This window comes from Lycorma delicatula, chromosome 5, assembly GCF_047948215.1.
Source record: "Lycorma delicatula isolate Av1 chromosome 5, ASM4794821v1, whole genome shotgun sequence".
Classification (NCBI taxonomy): domain Eukaryota; kingdom Metazoa; phylum Arthropoda; class Insecta; order Hemiptera; family Fulgoridae; genus Lycorma; species Lycorma delicatula.
This window is the reverse complement of record NC_134459.1, coordinates 23,399,431-23,421,564: the sequence shown is the minus strand read 5'-3', so window position 1 is coordinate 23,421,564 and position 22,134 is coordinate 23,399,431. Positions and strand designations below refer to the sequence as shown.

The window sequence follows — 22,134 nt, the reverse complement described above, 5'->3', positions numbered from 1 at the left end:
TGAATTCTTGTTCATCGCAGACCAAAACCCCTCGGGATTAATTTTTTATGTTAAATTAAATTAAAATATATAGCTTTAAAGGAAAAAATAATTAGTTTGACGAGGATTTCAAAAAAAAACTCCAATTTGTCCGAATAATTGACGTAGTACGCAAATGTCGTGTTTTGAAAATATAGATGCGGATTAAAAAAATCCAGCTTTATATTAATCTTTATTAAGCTTTACATTAAAGTCTCTAACAGGGACCACACCGACGGAACCAAGCCACGTCCCCGGTTGCACGGATTGGTTTTATCCCCGAGCATTTAATAACCATGGAATATTTCTAGTACAGTGGAACTTATTTACATCAAAGCTACAACTTTTTTTTTAATTTAGGTTCCATTAAAAATCAAAAACATAAATCTGGACAAAAAGAACAAACAAAACAGTACAAATTTATTTATGATTTTAATTGAAATACATGATTTTAATTTTACCATACTTTGTTTCTGGCAATAGGTACGTTTCATTTAGAAGAAAAGAAATTTGAAAAATATCTGATAAATGTAGTGGATCCTTTACCACTGCACTGTAATTGCTGTTATTTTCTGCAAAATTTGGCAGCATTTTGACTATTACTGACTATCAAAAACATGCTTGATTAGTTCATAACAATATTACGATCAGAACAGTATGTATATATTACAAACTTATTATAATATTTTTAGAGCACTTAGCAAAATAAATTAGAAAATTTGTATAAGATAGACTTATGGCTCAAACACCAGTAAATGTGAAAGATAAAACACAGTATAATCATTTTATCGTGCACATCAATGTACTATACACTGTAATTCCACTATGTACTATAATACAGATGACACATACTCTTGTGATTATCAGAAACTCATACTTTTATGTGAGTATCAGAGGATACTCACATTTGATTTGATTCATGGAATGCAGTTATGTAAAACTAGTCTTATACCTAATTGCCAGGCGTCCCAATTAATCGGGATTGTCACCGGTTTTAAGCCTCGTGTCCCAGTGTCACAATTTTGCTATTAAGCATACTTTTTAAGTATTTTCGTCCATTGTATGGATACAGTGCGGATGTGAACAAATTCAAATAGGCTTGAGTGTATGCGTGAGACTGACAATAGCTGAAAGCGGTAGCGCAGCACTGGCAACACTTGTTTTGGCCTCCGCTCCACATACTTGTGGTGGTTGTCGGAGTCATCTGGGAGCTTTCTTTGACGCAACTTATACGACTGAATGCTACAATTTACTACCCGTGACAATGTAAGCAGTTTTATTTAATAATACGTTAGTGAGTTTCCTAATACTGAATTGGCATTTTTAATATTATAATGGTTGTTAATGTTTAAAATGTATAAGATATTTTTTAGTTTTGTCGTAAAAATGTCAAAGAGAAAGTGCACATTTATTGAAAACTATAGAGACGTATTCGTTCATTAAAAAAGGCAAAACTGAATACGAAGCCTTTTACAAACACTGTAATACGTATTTAAGTATTAGCCACGGAGGAATTGCCGATATAAAAGATCAAGATCCCGGGAAGAAAAAAAACTAAGTGGTGTAATATTGTTAATTGTTTTGGGGAGGGGGGTTCCCGGTTTGAATTGGAAGAAATCTGGCAACCCCACTTACACCAAGTGTTTGAAATGTATACCACTTTATGCAGGTCTGTACCTTTTAAAATGTATTTTTGACTCCCTTTGTAGGACATCTGGGCTGACGGAATTCATCCCTGCTGTAATGGCTCACTCCTGGTCTTTAAAGCATGTGGGTTTGCCTTTTGAGTTCGTGCGATCACAAAACATTTCTTCCAAAAATAACCAACTTGTTTTTGGATGTTTCCCTATCTTTGTGAATGTAACAGTAGGGTTCATCAGCCTGGAAAAGAGCTACAAATTGAATAATTATATCCTGGTATGCCGGACTGTCAAGGGTTTGTGAAAAAAATCAGGCCCGCTATTAATCATAAAGAAATCACACACCAAACCCCTACCTTCTGAGAATGCAGTGGCAATTCATGTAAGATGTGTGGATTTTGTGTAGATCAATATCTGTTGTTCTGACTACTGATGTAACCACTAAGGTGAAAATACGCCTCGTCACTAAAAAACACATATCCAGTATTCCAACCCATAACTTTTTACCAGATTGATAAACCACTGGCAGTAAATAGCAAACAATAGAACATTTCTAATGCCACGTGTTGGGTGATTAATACTTATTTTATTCGGTAACTTAAACAATCATCGCTATTTAAATATATAACAATGACATTGAATGACCCATGTAGATGAACTTTAAAAAAATAAAATGAACTTTTGCTCTAAAATAAATAACTAGGCTTGATGAGACTAGTTTATCACGAATTAATGTTAAATACTGTTTAGGAGATCATCACCTAATTAACATTTAATCTTTAGACGCGTTTAGTCGTACTATTATGACAGTGAAAATTCAGTCCCACAGCGTTTTGCCGTAATAGTACGCTTCGTGTATTGTTATCAGCCGCTGCTGTGTAAAATGACTCAATTTATTTAGTATTGTAGGGAAATATTATCATTAGTCTATAAAATGTTATTCATAGGCCTAATTTCTATAACAATTGCCAAGAGAAACAACCGTTTTGAACGATACTTTACTGTAGCTTGCTAAGAGCAAGGAAGATAGATGTTCTAGTTGGCACAGAAATGTAATGAAGTAGAGAAAAGTATTATATGATTACTGGAAAGATATAAGAATAAAAAATAGATAAAGCATATAGAAAGATGAGAATAAACTTTAAAGAAATGAAGAAATATACACAGAGATGCACTTTGAAAACCATTGTTAGAAAAAGAAAAAACTAACAGTTGCAGCAATATAACCATAAAGTAAGAAAAATTATCGTACAAGGTTTTGGAGAAAAAGAAAATTGATGATATACAATAGATTTTTAAGGTATAAGTTTTTTAAAATAACAAAAAAAACTTTTATTTGTCACTCTAACCTTTGTAATTGACATGTTCCAGAATACTTCCATTTCAGAACTATTTTTAGAAATTTAAAATTCAAAATTTGAAATTCACATTTGAAGTAGATAATAATAGAAAGTTAAATTATTTAGATGTTGTTATTGAAATAAACAAGTGCAAACAAACTGAAACATTAGTAAATAGAAAACCTACAGCGAATGTTATAACTCAGAAAAATCATATTACCCTTGGTCTCATAAAATTTACACTTACACAAAATTGATTAACAGAGCAATCAATACACACATAATAATAAAGCAGAGTTAAATAATGAAATAAACATCATAAACACATCAAAACACAATAATAAAATATTTAAAAAACAAAATTAATAAAATAATCTCTCTGAAATTTATAAAATAAATTTAATAATTTTAATGGTATTTGTATTATATAGGAAAAACAAATAGATTCTTTAAAACTAGATTTCTTTAACATCATAGAAATTACAAAAATAATAGATTAGTTTTATCTAATATCACAGATCCATCTACGTAATAACATTAAACATTCTATTTCTGATATTAACACAAATTTAGAAATTAATAAATATGATATAAATTAAATAAATTACAAAATTATTATATATTTAAATACAAACAAAATTTCAATCTGATAAACCATCAGTGTTTGAGGGAGACAGTCTTATGAGAACTGTAATAGATTTTCATTATTTTAGTATTTTTATTTTAAAATGTTTATTATACAATAACAAAATTATTTCAATTATGACCATGGATGCGGGATCCTGTAAAAGTAGTTTCATGAAAAATTAAGGTTAGATACGTCTTATCTCAGTATTCTGTATTTGGTGGTTTATTTAATAGAATCTAAATATAAACATGTATATTATTTAATATACACACACACACTCATACAGTTTATAGGGTCTACCTTAAATTAATATTACTATTATTATCGTTATTAATTCATTCAGATAATGTCAAAATTATCTTATATTTGTTATTCATATCAGAATATTTGATTCTCATAGAATTAATGATAATACAATGTGATTAACGTGTCATTATTTAACTCTAAACATGGTGCAAAAAATTGTTACATTATATATTTATTGCAGTAATTTATTACTATTTATTCATGGTGATTTTTATTCTGTACATGATAATAGTGCCTCCGTATTAAATACTGATGAAATTCAGTCACGGATCCCTAATCATACTGAAATATTTAATCATCACCTTATACCTTATGTTATTGATGAAATGCCATATCAGACTTGTGGGGTAAGTTTATTATTATATTACTGTAAATTAATTAGTATTATAAGCTATTTTTTGACACTGTATTTTTCTTTTTGGATATGATTGTTTTTAAGGTGCCATCATAACATTATAAAATGCACCATTACATATTATGTTTATATCACTGCAAACGTGCATTGGATATTTCAAGCACTCCTCAGACAGAAAAAGGTAGTAAAAATGGATTTATATATAGGTGATTATCTGACAGATAATTTATTATTTTTGGCAAGAAAATGAAATAAGGCATCTGTAAAAAAACATTGAAATAGGATAATTTTGGTTTTTGTTGTGTAAATTATGGCCAGAAATTGAAGCTGATCAACAAACACTCAGGACTAATCATACTGTAAACAGAAGGTGAAACTTGTTCAAATAGTAGTTCATGCTGTTATAGTTCATATTAAAATGGAAAATAAAAAGAATTAAGAAAGTCTGAAAAATTGTAATTATTTAATGCCATGCTATCACTGTATCAATACTGACAAAGTATATAATGTATTACATCTCAGTAGAGGTGTCATACCAAACATAAATGTGAAATCTATGTTGGAAACTACTTTCCACAGAACCATGTGTTTTGTATCGCTCTATAAATGACTATTTTTAGAATTGAAGACTCTGTTCCTCGTAAAAGTAAATAAAACTTATCAGTGTTGTCTAGAAACCAAAGACAAAAGTTTAAGCGCTGGGGGTAATCTGTTGGAGGCAAATTTTGAACCTTCTGCAGGCATAAAGGATAAAGATTTTCTTTTTGTAGGAAATGCCGCACTTTGTTTTTTGACAAACCAGTGTGAAATGAAATTTGCCTTGTACTAATGCCTGAACTGTGCTGAATCATATGTTGTTCATCATTAACACAATGATTTACTTTGAATTCAACAGAAAACGAACATTTTGGAAATGACCCTTTTGTTTGTAATTGCTCATACACAGAAGAATGTTTATTAGGTACAGAAAGAATAATACTAATTTTTGTCTGTTTTACTTAAATAAACGACCGATTTTTAAAAGTTTTTATTTACTTTTTATTGGCTGTATTTACAATAATTTTCTCAGAATAAAATTCTAGATTTTATTACTAAACCTTTTGCATTTATTAGTCATTTAACAAACCTAAAAAAACTTGTTTTTCACACCAAATTTTGTGTTTTACATCAAATATATTAAAAACTATTGGGAGTTACAGGACTTGTTTTATCCTATTCTCCAGCTCAAATTACAAAAGAAACTATCAACTTTACCCCTTAATTTGGGTCCAAAAAATTACAGTAGGGCTTCCTTTTATTAGAAGAGCTGAAATCTGGTTAAAATGTTTCACTGGCTAGATCTGCATGTAGATGAATCTTTTTCATTATTTTTACTAGTAGAACATAAGTTTCTCCATTTCTTTGTGGAACACTCTGTATATAGTTTTAAACTGACATAAGTTGAATATATATATATATATATATATATATATAAACTTTAAAAAGCTCATTTTTACCCATGTTGGAACAGAGATGTCATATGCGTTTGGGGTAAGAGGTTGTATGTGTGTGTGTGTGTGTGTGTGTGTGTGTGTTCCTCAAAAACTGTTGAACTGATTTTTTGGATTACATAGTTATCACTTCAGAGCAGGTTCTTGGACACGTTTTACATATAGGCCACCGGTGTGTGGTGCAGTAGATGCAATTTTGATGCAGTTCTTTGCATTACATAGGTATCACCTCAGAGCAGGTTCTTAGATTATTTTTATGGTTATAAGCCGCCTGGGGGCACTGCAGTAGATATGTTTCTTCAGCTTTGTTGATTTTAAAAAATTTTTAATTTTATCATTTATTTTATTTCAATATAGCATTTTAGTGGTGCCATCTAAGAACTAACTAATTAACTAACTGCATTGGTAGATGTAGCCTACTACATAAATACCAGAATTTAAAAAAATTTTTTTTTAATTTAAATTCTCTTGCAAGTTACCCATTGCATTTAAAATGTAAAAATCTTAATTTCTTTATAGCCCTTGCTCTTTAATAGTTAAAGATAAAAAAACTTAACCAAGGCTTTTCATCCCTTCTTAGAAAATTACAACTTAATTTATTCAACTTATTCAGCACATTGACTGCAAAGCTTACCATAGACAGACATTGATAGCGACCATAATTTAGTGATAATGAAATGTAGATTGGAGTTTAAAAACCTGAAGAAAAGGTGTCAGATGAATCGGTGGAATTTAGAAAAGCTTGAGGAAGAGGAGGTAAAGAAGATTTTTAAGGAGGACATCGCAAGTGGTCTGAGGAAAAAAGATAAAGTAGAAAATGTAGAAGAGTAATGGGAAAATGTTAAAAAGGAAATTCTTAAATCAGCAGAAGTGATCTTAGACGGAACAAAGAGAACTGGTAGAAAACCTTGGATATCAGAGGATATATTGCAGTTGATGGGTGAACGTAGAAAATATAAGAATGATAATAATGAAGAAAGTGAAAGGAACTATTGATAATTAAGAAAAACTACAAACAATAAGTACAAACTAGTGAAAGAAGAATGTATTAAAGAAACATATTCAGAAGTGGAAAGAGAAATGATCGTATTAAAATAGGTGGAGCACACAAGAAAGTTAAGGAGAATTTTGTGGTACATAAATTAAAATCTAATAATGTGTTAAATAAAGATGGTACATCGATTTATAATACAAAAGAATGATCATAGGTGGGTGGAATATATTGAAGAGTTATACGGAGGAAATGAATTAGAAACTGGTGTTGAGGAAGAAGAGGAAGTCAAAGAGGATGAAAGGAGAGAAACAATACTGAGATCTGAATTTAAGAGAGCATTAAAAGATATAAATGGCAGAAAGGCTCCTGGAATAGATGGAATACCTGCAGAATTACTGTGCTGTGTAGGTGAGGAAGTGATTACACAAACTGTTGTGTAATATTTACAAGAAATGGGAAGTTCCATTAGATTTCAAAAAGAGTGTTATAGTCACGAAAAAAGAAAGCAGGAGCAGATAAATGTGAAGAATACAGAATAATTAGCTTAACTAGTCATGCATCAAAAATCTTAACCAGAATTCTGTACAGAAGAATTGAGAGGAGAGTGTTAGAAGTGTTAGGAGAAGACCAATTTGGTTTCGGGAAAAGTTTAGGGACAAGGGAAGCAATTTTAGGCCTCAGATTAATAGTAGATTAAAGAAAAACAAACCAACATACTTAAATTTACCTAGAAAAAGGCATACCTAGAAAAGGCATTCGATATCGTAGACTGAAATAAATTGTTCAGCATTTTAAAAAAATTAGGGTTCAAGTACAGAGATAGAAGAACAATTGCTAACATTTACAGGAACCAAACAGCAACAGTAACAATTGAAGAACATAAGGTAAGTGGAGAATTTATCTCAGAAGTATTTGAGCATATGTGTTGTTAATAGATGTGTAACTAATATGTAGAGGAAATAAAATTAGCAGAAAATTATTTTATTTTCTCGTTTGAATATTGCTTACCTTTCTTAACTTATTATTTTATTATTATAAACAATTATTTTATTATTTGAGCATAGGATTCACAAAAACAATTAATGTACAAGTAACAACACTGTTTTAATTCATATTTAAAATAAAGTTTAGTTCACACTGAAATTCTTAAACATTTTAAGTTTATAAACAATTATTTGCTTACAGTAGTATTTCTGTAACTCTGTGGAATGAAAAATTAGGATGACCATAATTTTTATATTTACATATTTAAAATTTTGATGTTACTTTATTTCTTAGAGAATAATATTATTTTACAAAGAAATGCCAAATCTTATTAAAATAGTTCTGGAAATTATTTTAAAAATAAAATAGTGGAAAGACAAATACAAAAGTATTTCTTTACCTATTTTGTATGAATTTCTTTCTTTTACCAATGTTAAAAACACTACCAAAATACTGGACATAGTTATGTATAAACAGACAACATCTGTTTATACATAGTTCAGTTGCGCTGGTTGTAGAAAATCTTGTATATTATTCGTTAGTAGGAAATAAAATTAGCATAAAATAATTTTATTATTTGAGTATAGGATTTGCACCAACAATTAATGTAACAACAGTGTACTGTAAATGTATACTAAAAGCATAATTTTAAATAAAATAATAATTCAACAAGATAAAAATATGTTTTCTTGAAAATTTAATAAATTTCCAGATGCTCTTCATACACTACTCGTATTACGATTTTAAGTATCATAGGACTGCAGAATTTGATGCACACTTGGGTGTAACATTAAAACCAAGTGACACAAGGAATCCTCCATTTTTTGAATGGTATGATGGTGATGAAACTGATTATTATACTGCAATGATATTTGGTAAGAATATTTAGGAAATAATACATTATACTTCTGTATTTTTTAATTACAACTTATTTATTTATCCAACTACACACATATATGTGATATAATACATCGCATAACTTTCTGATGTAATACATGTACATGTATTACATCAGACAGTTCTGTTAATAAGGTTATTTTTCAAACATCTGTATTATGCAGTTTTCATAAAGTAGGTTATAATAGCAACATAAAATTGATTTGATTAAACTGCAAACAGGTTTTTAAGTTATTAATAAGAAATTTAAAGCAGTTCTTAAGGGTATACATCGATGCAATTCATAAGTTGCGGGTCGGCTTTCGGTATGCACAGCGTATATCTTGAAGATTTCATTGGACCAGTTTGATAGATAGCCTTTGGTGAATGGTTTCTTGTACTTGCTTATGCGTACGCGGTCGTCCACTTTGAATTTAGGTCGTTTTATGTTAACAGGTCTACTAGAGTTAATCCTTTACACTTCGTTGCCTTTATTAACATCTTTCGGCATCATCCCTATAGTCTGATGCATCGTGTTGTTATATTCATGTACTAGTTTGGCAACAAGTCTGGCCACTTATACGACCTTTGCTTTGTGAACTTTATCCACATTTTAGTCTTCAGTGTCCGGTTGAACTGCTCCACTGTAGAGGCTTTTTTCTCAGAGTGAGTGGATTAGTGGTTGATATCGTATTCCTTTAGCAGTGCCTTGACCTTACCATTGTACCCCACCTTACCATCATCCATCTGTAAGTATTTCATTTTATACTTTTTCAGAATGGGAGTCAAAGCTGCTATCAGGTCAGCAGTCTTCCTTTTTATCGGAATGGTGAATGCGAATTTAGAAAAGCAATCTACGAGGGTCATTCAATAATTAAAGAAACAAATTGATGTAGAAAAAACTGCACATTTTTATAAAATGAGACTTTTACTCAACATAATACCCACCAATATTAATGCGTCCCAACAATAACTAGTTTTTATATAACTGATGCAAAGAAGTCTTTGTCTTGTTGTTTGAGCCACTTTCCCACAAATTCTTTGACCTCCTCGTTATTGCTGAACCTTTTTCCATTTAATGCCTTCTTGAGTGGACCAAACAAATGAAATCCAAGGAAGCCAAATTTGGACTGTAGAAAGGATGTGATAGTATCTCCAAACCCATTTATCCAATGGTTTCTTGGGTCAGCTGGATGGTGTGAGGGCGAGCATTGTCGCGTAGCAATACCATGCATTTTCTTTGAGATCTTTTGTATCTTTTTGTATCATTAAATAAATATGTATTTTGATGTTATGAACAAATATTAATGTTGTTCATTTTTGAACTGTTTTATATCTTTATCATATCACACAACCTACCTCATTTTTGTTTCAGGTAGTATAATATTACAATTTTTTGTTGTAGATATAGATTCACCGAGTGTAAACAAACCTATTCATCGAGATTGGCTACATTTTTTGGCAGTAAATTCTAGAGGCTACATAGGAATGAAAAGAGCTGATGTATTAGTAGATTATATTGGTCCATGGCCACTAAAACATTCAGGTTTGCTTTAATAACACTGGAAAACAAAATTAAACTGTTTTTTTGGCACAAGGAATAAAATATAAATTAATAGAACATTTTATGCTAAATACAAATATATAAATAGCTTATTTATGCTGTTACCCACCATTTTTTGGGATATGCAAGTAAACTTTGAAAGAATTGTAAAAATTTATATGCATGCAGGGCATTACTCAATTTTCCAAAAATGTGGTACCAGTAATTTTTTTACTTTGTGTGTTTGGCATCTGGACCATCCCTCTTTTGTGTCTGATAATAACCTGTGTGTATTCTTGCACTCTACTGTTACTGGTGCCTATTTTCCTTGACCGAGATTTGGGATTTGGTGGTGGAAGTGTTCCCTGTGCTTGTCACTGACAGCGCCAAAATTGTCCAGAAAGATATCCTGATATGAATTCAAGAAATAAAATTTTATGGACATATTTTACCCCATATGTTTGTATGACTGAAATAATTCCGCCGCAGTGTCACAATTGTTGGGGTATTTATGATTTCCTAAAATTTTTTGGACAACACTTTTAAATTACTTTCATGCTGACATTTCGACTTGAGATTTTCAAATTGTCCATCTCTAATCGAAGTTCTTATTTGGGGATCCACAAAGACTCCTTCCTTGATTTTAAGCTCAGTAACATGAGGAAAATTTTCTTTCAGATAATGAAATCAACACTATTATTATCTATTACCTTAACAACAATTCTAAATAGCTCTTAATTTTATATGAATTGGAGGAGCTAGAACAATCATTTCCAAATTAACTAGTTTGGGATGTACAACATTTTTCTGTCCATGTATAAGCGTTTCACACTTTGGCTATTCCTTCCTGAAATAATTTGTTGTCTTGTCCTTGCTGTGCCATTTGTGAAAAAAGCAACAAAATTTAATGTAGCTGCACTGCAAACACATTAATAATGCAATAACTTTTAAACTGTAACATGTAGTCTGTCGATACTTGTTACACTGAATTTTTTCTAACTGGATTTTTATATTGTCATATGTTTTTTCATGTTAGTTACACAAGGTAATAGCGTAGAAATAAATTTGTTGCCATTGTGCAAAACTACAATCTTTAAATTAGTTTTCAAAGAATCACTAAACACTCTCCATTCTGTACTGTTATGTTCATGATGAAGTGCAATCATGACAACATAAGTTGTCATGATACTGTACACTGCAGTACACAACATAGTATACTGAACTATTTTCTACAGAATATAGATCTTAAAACTCTTCCTGATGATTATAAAAGGAACTCATTTTAGTGTTGGTATGAAGAAGATTCCAGTCTTTCAGCCTAGATCCCAAAATCTTGGCTTGTTCTTCAATGAGTTCAAAATCCCAAATAATTCACTTTGAGTCATTTAATTTACTTTGAGTTATCAGATGAGGTTCAAAAGAAGAGGATTCTGCTTCAAGTAGGATCATCCTGCGCCTCATGTCAAGTTTTAGTTTCTATCTCTCTTTAATTTCTATCTGAATTAAATGAGATAGACGAGATTCATCTTCTTTAGAAGATGAATTAAATGAGATAGACGCTAAATAGAGATAGATAAATTAAATATGAAAAAGACACAACTTTAGTTGGATGTATTGGAGATTGCGGTATAGTAAGATCTCACCATGAGGCACTGGCTTTACAGCAAATTGTAAATTCGGATGCTGCACTGTGTGGGTGTGGGTGTTTACTTATTTCTTTTATCTTTGTAATATACAAATAACACAATCTGACAAATGGTCTTGTGGTTCATGCCATATCATCAGTATGGCAAAACTCACTGCCAGTCAGTCAGATATTTTACATACAACAGATGTGAGAGGCCCAATTCTTATCTTGATTCCAACTTTACAGTCAAAATATAGTTCATAACATTTTTTAACCAGTGGAGTCAAACTTTGTTGTTTTTTTTAAACATCAAATCCACACATATGTAACAGAAGTTATCCAAATTATGTATGCATTTCTTTGGCATATTTATTCACTAACACAGCACACTTGACCCAATTGTAGATCATAAAAGAGAATGAAATCACAGTATGTGCATATACAGCAAACATTTAAACAACACTGATATGTTAATTGTATGACTCAGAAGACTGCTGTGTGCTGACATACCAGAACCTATAGCAAATGAATCGTCATGCATATATAGCTGTTGCCTTCATAATGTTATGTTTGTAAAAAATATATAGAATTCTGCAAAAAGCAATATTTAAAAAATGTTATCACATAAAAATGACGGATGATAGAAAAATTCTGATTACATTTTTGAATTCAGCATAAAATGTTACATTAGGAACACAATAAAATTTTCTTGTGCCTAAAACTACATTAATGTAATATAAGAAAATTCATTAATATTATTTGTGAATCTAATTCTTTAGCTTGTTTTTATTATTTCACTATTTTATAGTTTTGAAGTTCTGTATTTGATAATATGAATGAGAATAAAGTAAATTTACATTCACCTAACAAAAAATTTTATGTACATTACAGTATATTAAGATATTTTATAATAAAACTAAAATAAACAAAATTATAGGTAATTTTAATATAGGTATTTTAATCTCCCAAACAGGTCTAACTTGTAAGTTTAGATCTGTTTGGGAGATTTAAACAACACCACCTCTATAAATGTATTTGATGAAGGGAAATTCCTGATATTCACCTTCCCGTGGTAGAGAAGGGTCAATGATTGTATTTACTAACAATAATATATAAAAGCAGAGAATAAAAATGAAATTCCTTCAACCAAGAATGAAAGGACACCTGATACAAGAGGTAAAATGATGTAAGAGAGTATTGAAGATGTTATAAGATTAGAAAAGGACTGCTGTAATATACTGGTGGGAACACTGAATTTGTTCCCCTGGAAACAAAGCTCGCTATCAGACCATATCTTAGTAGATGAAAGGTATAGGAATGCTGTTGAGAAAGCCAATAGATCACCAGTGAAAATATCAATACTGATTATATGCTGCTTATGATGGAAATGAGAATAGCTTTAAAGAAAGTAGAGAAGGTGAAGGTGTTTGGGAATAGAACTTAGAAAAATTGAATGAGGGAAAACTAAGGTAAGTAAAGGAAAATGAAAACAGTGTAAGTGTTGAACAGTGTCAGTGTGAATCATCTCATGTTGGGCATCCTGCTCAACCTGGATCTGCTCGGGCAGTCATATTTTTATTTACTTTCATTGCTTTTTTGTCTCACACATAATTCTTTAATTAACCTTTCTTCTTTCCATTCTACTACTTGTATTTCTTTAAAGAATCTCTATCACTCTCTCCTATTTGACACTAAACAAATTATAAATAAATGATAAATGGTTTTATTTTAGCCTTTTCTAAATATATTAAACACACATTCGTTCCTCTTCCTCTCTTTAAACATTTTTCTCCAACCATCCTTAGTAGCTTGATGACATCTTTGGTTTCTTTCCCTTTCCTGAAGCCAGGTTAGTCCTCTCCTGCATTCTCTTCCATTATTCTTACAACCTCCAGTTTACAACTCTTCACAATATTTTAGTTGTGTAGGCTATTAAATTTATTGTTCTTTGTTCTGCACATTTTCTGGTTCCAGTTTTCTGGAATTGATATCATTACTGCTTTCACAAAGTCTTAAGACCTTTCTCCCATAGACAGTATCTTCAGTTATCCTCGTACAGTTTAACAATTTATTTATAGTGTCAAATAGGAGAGAGTGATAGAGATTTTTAAAAGAAATACAAGTAGTAGAATGGAAAGAAGAAAGGTTAATTAAATAATTATGTGCGAGACAAAAAAGCAACAAAAGTAAATAAAAATATGACTGCCTGAGCAGATCCTAACATGAGATGATTCTCACCGACACTGTTCAATACTTATACTGAAGATATGACAAGGAATATATTAGCAGAAAGAGAAGAAGGAATAGGCATAGGAAGACGAAAAATAACCTGTATGTTCTGTATAAGGTTTGCTGATGATCTGGTAATTCTAGCTTATTGCACATAAGCCTTTGATTGTTAGTTGCCTTGTAAAGATTATTAACAGCCTTGGAGGAAGAAAGGATTCTCCACATCTTAATTCATATCTCAAGAACAGATTGAGATTTATTTGATATTCGCATTTAAATGACAATTTTTACGAAAAAATTTAAAAATCTTTTTTTTTTCAAGTTTGAAAATAATGGTCGTGTTAATTTCTAAATCATTTATATCTTCTATCATTTATTTATATCATATAATTATTATATCAGTTTTCAGTTATATAATTTATCATAGTTTTATATAGTCATATCATTTTATATCTTGATAATCGTTTGCTTTTTTTAATTTTCTTTTATTAGCAAAAATTTTAAATATTTTTTATATGATAACTGCTAAGCAGTTCAAATGTAATTTAATCAAAATCTTTACTGCCTGAAATGGATGCGTAGTCTTAACACACGACATGTCATATGAGGGATTGCAAATTCTCAGTTGGCAAGTGCAATTCTTGACCAGTAGACAATTTTTGGGCTTCACTGAAAAGCTTCTTGAATTTGTTTTACATTTTCCTCTAAAGTTTGTAGTATAAAAGTCTGTAGTATATAGTCCTGGACTCTTTCCCTTATATAAACAACTCGATTCTTCAAATTATTTATAATATGTTTGTACAACAATGTTCTAAGCAATGATAGATAAATCCTGAAAAGTATGCAGTCAATCCTGAATTGTTATTACGCATTGTGTCCTGCTGAATTATAGAACACAAAACACTTTCTGCTGCATAACTGCCTTTTTCTTTACAACTGAGTTTAGCGTTCATTTGAGTGCTAGCATTGCAATCTGGGACAGTTCGAAACTATAGGATGCGTAATTTCAAATGGTACAAATTTCATTCACTGACTGTGTGTAGTTGGATAGGTGTATGATTTTGAAATCGGGTTTCTTTTAAAAAATAAAAACCATTTCTTCATTTCTGTTATCAATTTTTATTGAAACAGTACATTACAACACAACAATAAATATTGTCACCCAATCTGAAGCTGATTATATTTGAAAAAAAAAAACATTTACTTTTAGCTTTTCTGTTTATCCAAATATATATTTATAAGCATGTATATTTGATAAAATTCTTCCCTTTTTTTTAGGTAAACATCGTTATGTGGGTGTGGTTTACATGCAACCAAAGAGAATGTTGTTCAAAGAGAGACATATATATAATTCGTGAGTATAATTATTATTAAGTAGTATGTATAGTTTCCTCTTCACTTATTCTGAATTGCCCTTCGTAGACGTTGAGAGTCACGCAGTATGAGGCTGCAGTGATGGTCGTGCCACGTTCCATGAATTCCACCATGAGAACTCCATTCCGGTCCCAGAACACAGTAGCCATATACTTCCTGTTGGAGAAAGTTCGCTTGAACTTCTTTGGTTTACTGGGAGAATGAGAGTGCATCCACTGTTTGGATTGTTCTTTTGTTTCTTCAGTTTCTAAATGGACCCGTGTCTCGTCCCCCGTAACAATTTTGTTCAAAAAATTTTCTCCTTCATTGTGGTAGCGCTGGAGAAACGTTAGGGAGGCGTCCATTCTCAGTGTTTTGTGATGGTCGGACAGCATCTTGGGAACCCATCACTCCATAATGAGTGATGACTTATGTGGGAACCCATCTCGCACACAGTTTGCGGCACAATGGTGTAGAGAGCTGACCTTGAAATGTCAGGAAGGGAATCACTCAAAACAGAAATTGTGAACCGACGATTTTCTCGAATCGCCTCATCCACTCGCTCATCGGTTGACACTCGCTTCCTTCCCTGACCGCCTACATCATGAACATCTGCACGTCCTGCTTTAAAATTCCCTCACCATTGTCGCACTTTGCTGTCACTCATTGAAGTTTCACCGTACACATTACTTATTCGTCTATGAATTTCAGCTGCATTACACCCCTCAGCCTGAAGAAATCGAATTACCGCACGCACTTCACTCTTGGCGGGAGATGCTATTGTTGTAGACATGTTTACGTGATAGCTGCGTGTTCAGAACTAAACGAAGTGACGCGGCGTGATTGAAGGCCATACTAGAGACGCTGCGCAACACATATGCGAAAAGGCTCATCCGATTTTTGCGCGGGTTTTTATTTCGCAACCGATCGGTCCTTGAAAAAAAAATAACCCTCGTAAAATTGTTTAGGCAAACAAATTTTACTAAAAAAAAAAAAACAATCTTTTTAGACATTTGATCACAGATAGGTTCCATAAAACATTAAAATTTCATATTCAAGAGATTTATAATTGATTTGTCTTTTTTAATAGTCTAATACTAATTATACTATTGGAAATGGTCTAATTAATTATACTATTTAATTAAGTTATAGAAATGGTTTTTATATAATTGGAACTGGAATTATTTCTTTTTAAAAAAACCCCTGGTAAAGTTTTTCATTATCTTTTGTTAAGATGACAAATATCATTCATGAAATTTGCTTGGATTCGGTTCAGTCAATTATGAGTTTGATAAGAAACATAAAATGTTCTTATAATTTAAGGAACGAATGCAGAAATGCATGTTTCACTAATGGTGTGTAAACTGATTTTGGATTTAACACGTAGCTGTAAATTAGAAGAGACATACACTGTCACACAGACATTCTTATAAAAGTAATGCTACTCGATAATAAAATTACTCAAAACTGTTTTTACTTTTTGATAGCTTTTTCAAACTTGGTTCAGAATCTTTGAAATGGTTGCATATAGCATAGAATATAATAGATTATAACTTAGCAAATCTTATTATAACACAGATTATATACTTTATAACTTAGCAAATCTATTGATTGTGTAATTAAAAATATTGTTTATTTTGTTACTATAAATTAATAACAGTATTACTGGTAATACCACCATTTAATGAGGTAAATCTTATTATTGTATAAATTCATAATCTTCTTTTGTTTCAGTGATTTTATTTCTCGGAGAAATTTTTCTCACAGGGAATTTGCAAAAAAGTATAATCTTGGAAAACCAATATGCGTTAATTTTTTTACGGCAGAATGGGAGACTTTTGTAGATACAACATTTAAGAAATATTTGCACAGAATGTGATGAAAAGAAATGTTATTTTCAGTTACAGAATTCCTGGAAATTGAATATTTGTTGTTATGCGACCTTCATCATTAGAAAAGCGTAAAGTACTTTCAAATAGTGTAACATCTTGTGTATTTTATGAAGTCATATCATGTTCTGTGTTTCCAGTGTTGTATAAATTTAATTAATAAAATTATGATTAAGTTTTCTTTTGTTTGTTGTATACGATTAATTCAAATAAGCTTGAAAATATAAAAATAATGTTAAAATTTTTAAATGCAAGAAAAATGTTTGAAATTTGGAACTAGTTTTTTGAATCCAGAGCAGATAGGTCTGATTCTTCCAATACTTGGTTATGCACATAAATTGTAGTTGCTTGATATCTGGTCGTTATGGTCTACATCATGACTCTTTCCTACGAGACAGTCATCAAGCCTATCAGGAGGTATTCATAATACTTGATTAGTTCACAGTGGCATCTTTGTCTCCTTGAACAAGATTTTTTCTGCATATTGTCATGCCTGTTTGTAGGGAAATTAGAGCTTTCCAAGTGGCATACAGTAATTGTGAGCTTGATCTGAGATTTTCTTGAGATGACATTAGTCATCAAGTTATGGAAATAGATTTTGTCACATTTCTAATTTCCATGCCTCTGGAGAAAAAACAAGTGGTTCTGACTAACAAAGAAAGCTTTTTCTTGACTTTAGGTGAGTGTATTGCCCTTTATAACCAAGGGCAGGATGTAAAGGTCTGAAATATGCCTCTTTCACACTTTCTGTCACTACATCACATATTTATATATAGGTAAAATGAAATAAAACACTACATGTACATACAATTGATTTTCATTTTGTTAATTCTTAATATGCCTATTCTTCTTTCTACCCTGCTGGCTTTTCAAGTAATCATTTATTTTTTCATTGAGAGACATGAGTATTGAACAAATTAAAGTCTAAAGAATAGAAAGTATGTATGTACAGCTTTGGAATACTCATCACAAAGCAGAATGTGACTTAGATTTGAATGTAACTTGCCCACCTTTTTATAGCTATAATGTATCACAATAGTGCATTTTTTTTGTTGTAAATTTACAGTAGAATGTTCTTTTACTGAAATATAGCATCAGCTGATCATAAATACATATCTTGCCCAAACAAACTTGTTTAATTTTCATAATATTCAAAACTTGCATTTTTCTGAAAAATGCTTGAGTGACTCTTAGATTAAAAATGTGTGTTCAAAAAAGGACTTATTGAACACAGCACAAGTACAAACTGGCTACTATTAGATCTATTCTACTACATTCAGGCTATATCTACATGTCTGGTGTACAAATCAACAAGTTAAGATATTCTGAAAAACTGAAATATCTAACAAAGCTTTTTTTTTATTAAATAATAATTAATACTCACCACAGATGTCTACTGTGTTCTCCCAGCAAATTTGCAACAGTTGGTGAAATATTTCACTTTGGTCAAAGTGGCAAGTATCTGTTATTTTGTTAACAAATATTTCAGGTAACTCAATGTTTATAATTGTAAATTATGAAAAAAATGAAATGATTCATATCGTTTGATACGTCATCATGTAATTCTTTGCAGAATTTAAAATCCTAGTCCCTGTTTATAACTGCGTATTCTTTTAAAATTGTCAACTAACAACACATATTTTGGGGTGTGGAGGGGGGGGGGGGGTTGCACATCTGATTAGAAGGTTCAGTTTGTTAGAATTATGATCCTCATATTTTTATACTGTTAGGTTTATGCTATTTTTTTGGTCAATGAGACTGACTTATTATTATTATTACATTTTTCTGAACAGAATTACGGGACATTTCAAGTTTGGAGATTTTGATTTTTTCGTAGTTATATTTCTTCTGGTAGTGATATTTCAACTCAGAAGAAATCTTGTAAACAGATATATGCATTGCGCCTATACTTTATTATGGCAATATTAATATAATTTCTTTAGAGATAGCTAAATTTGATGGACATAATAAAAAACTATTATCTTATCTAAAGATAAATTATTTTATCTAATCACAGTGACATTTTTGAATTTAAATAATTTAATTCATTATACTCTTATTCTGAATTACCCTTAAATTTAGAATACTTTCCATAAATTCACTATCTACTTTATAAAATAAAACATACAATAAATATGGAGAAAAATTTCATGTAAACAAGATCTAAAACAATTCATTTTTGAGTTATAGTTTGTAAAAGATTTTTTCTGATCTCATCCAAATGTGATAGTACCAAAAATTCTTAATACACAAATTATACAGGAAAGTATTTTTTTGAGTTAAAAAATGAATAAAGTTTTTCTGACAATTATTGGATTTGTAACAAAATTGTTGTAAACCCAAAAGACTGGTTGTCAAAAAAAAAACATATTTTTTAAGATTTGGCATACATCTGTTTAATTAATCTGTCAACTTTGAAACAAAATGTATAGAGAATTTTATTCTGAGAAAATTTGTATAAACAGAGTAAACTGCAAAACAAATAAAATTTAAGAAACTTGATAAGTCAAGTTAATAAAAGAGAAAACAGTTCAAAAAGTGGTATATAAAAATACATTTAAAACAAGCCTTTCTTAGATTGAAAAAATATTTAACACAATTAACTATTCAATATAAATTATAATAAAGAAAAAGAAAACAATATTTTAAGTCCAAAATCAACATATTCTTTTTAATATAATATTCAAATGTCAGCAGTTATACGCTCTATTTGATCAGAAATTTTTTCTGATGTATTTGTATTGTAAATGGTCATCATAATTAGTTCTTTTAAATTAACTTTTTGTTTGTTAAAACCAAAGGTACAAGTTCGAGTGACATTAGGTCATATGACCTTGTAGACCAACAATTTAATTGATCAACCATTTTTGGTTGTTTTAATGCAATTATATTTAATTTACTATCAAACTGATTAAATATTCAAAGTAATTTTAGATCATTTGTTATGTTGTTGGTAGAAACACAACTTCATCAAAAAAAAGACACGGTAAGTTATTTCCCATGAAACATTCATCAAAATTAAATAGTCCAGTAATTTTGTCACCAATAACACCAGCTAACAAAACTCATAAAACCACCAAACTCATCTTCACCTTACTGGACCAAAGGGTTGCTTATTGTTCACAAGCTGAACAGATTGTTGATTTCGAAACTCATTTTTTCTTAATTACTGGTTATTTTTGTTAGTGCAATTTTTTTTTCAATAAAAAAATGATTTTCTTGTTTGGTTAAAAATTATAACATTTTTGTTCCACTTGGCACAAAAATGTTATAAAGTTGGTAGGTTCATTCTTAATTGTTATTAAAAACGACCCAACTTTCTTTACTTTTTCCTTAACTTGACTCTTGTCAGGTCTCTTAAACTTTTATTTGTGTTTATTTGGACTTATGTCAGTTTTCTCAGAATAAATAAAGAACAAACAAACTGGTGCTAGATATGAGCCATCTAAATATAAATTGTAATTTGTTTACATAGCTTTACTGATATTAGATAAAATTACAAATAAATTACCTTATTTTTCTTCACAGTTTCCTTTATCAGAAATACTTTTTTTCTACCAGACAGGTAACTTCCTGTTCCCCTCATAAAAAAACAAGATGGCTGCCCCAACAACCAATTGTGTACATTATGCTCAACTGCAGCATAATCTTCAAATATTTCCCCTGCTAAAGCTTCTTTCACAAGTGGAAATCACATGGTAATAAGTCTGGACTGTGTGATGGGTGTTCAAGAGATGTCCAATGTTTTTTAGGTAGTTTATCACACTGTTTTTATGGACTTGCATTGCCATTGAAGGAGAATGTTGTAGGTGTTGTTTGTTGCGATAAGCATCTTGATGTCATCGAACACCTGGCAATGTTTTTTTTAAACTGCATTTACGGTCCTTCTTTTCAAGCAGGAAATCAATCAGCAGTACACCTTTTGGACCTCTGTATACTGGGTGTGACATAAAGACTCCCTTATTTGGAGGGGTCACTGTTGGGGCTGAAATGGGAGTAGAGAGGTGGGGTAGGTTTCATGTTCACATGTTGGTAGAGGCTAATAGTAGTTGGTTCTCAGTATCCACCATGAGTTGGACCGGTGAATATCAGGGCTTTGTTGTTGAAGCATATTGTGAGAACAAACGTTCTACGATAGCAATGCAAAGAGCATTCTGCACACACTTTGTGTTCAGTCGAAATGCATCTGTATCAGATTGAAAAACAATTATTCTATGGATTTCTAACCTTTGAGCAACTGGATCCTCACTGAAAAAAAAATATAAACTGGCAAACCTAGGACCAGTAGAACACCAGAAGATGTGGAAACAGTAGAGTATCCATTCAGCAATCAATGACCAAAGCATTCCACGGCACTGGGGATATCAAGTTGAAGTTTAAGGAGGATTCTGCATGTCGATTTAAAACTGCAATCCTTACAAGATTATGCTGGCTCAAGAATTAAGTGAGAGAGATCATGCTAACCGTAAAGCCGTAAGTCCAGAAATTCTTGAACAGGTTCCTGCTGTAGCTGTTATTTTGAATAATGATGAGGCTCACTTCCACCTGAGTAGAGGTGTACACGCAGAAGTTTTGCTACAGGGTGAACATAACCCCTCGTGAACTCCAAGAACAACCGCTCCACTCTTCTTGTGTAACTGTTTGGTGTACAGTTGCCGACTTTGGTGTAATCGGCTTGTGCTTTTTTGAGGAAGGTGGTGCAATGTAACGGTGACTGCTCATCGGTACATGTTGAAGACCTTTCTGCACCCCAACCTGATGTGAATACAGAACATGTTTGGTTTCAACAAAGCAAGGCCACAACTTGTACAGCATAATGTTTGCTCGGAGTATTTAAGGAAATGTTCCCTGAGCATTTAACC

At 31.1% G+C, this 22,134-nt stretch overlaps 1 protein-coding gene across 1 annotated transcript; it reads left to right on the top strand.

Moving 5' to 3' along the window:
- The first annotated feature begins 4,025 nt into the window (after positions 1-4,025).
- Positions 4,026-17,453, top strand: LOC142324813 (protein D3-like). Its single transcript, XM_075365828.1, has 5 exons — positions 4,026-4,279; positions 8,468-8,630; positions 10,037-10,177; positions 15,309-15,384; positions 17,118-17,453. Exons 1-5 carry the CDS (start codon positions 4,076-4,078, stop codon positions 17,260-17,262), a joined length of 729 nt encoding a protein of 242 aa, XP_075221943.1. The 5' UTR covers positions 4,026-4,075; the 3' UTR covers positions 17,263-17,453.
- The last annotated feature ends 4,681 nt before the right edge of the window (positions 17,454-22,134 follow it).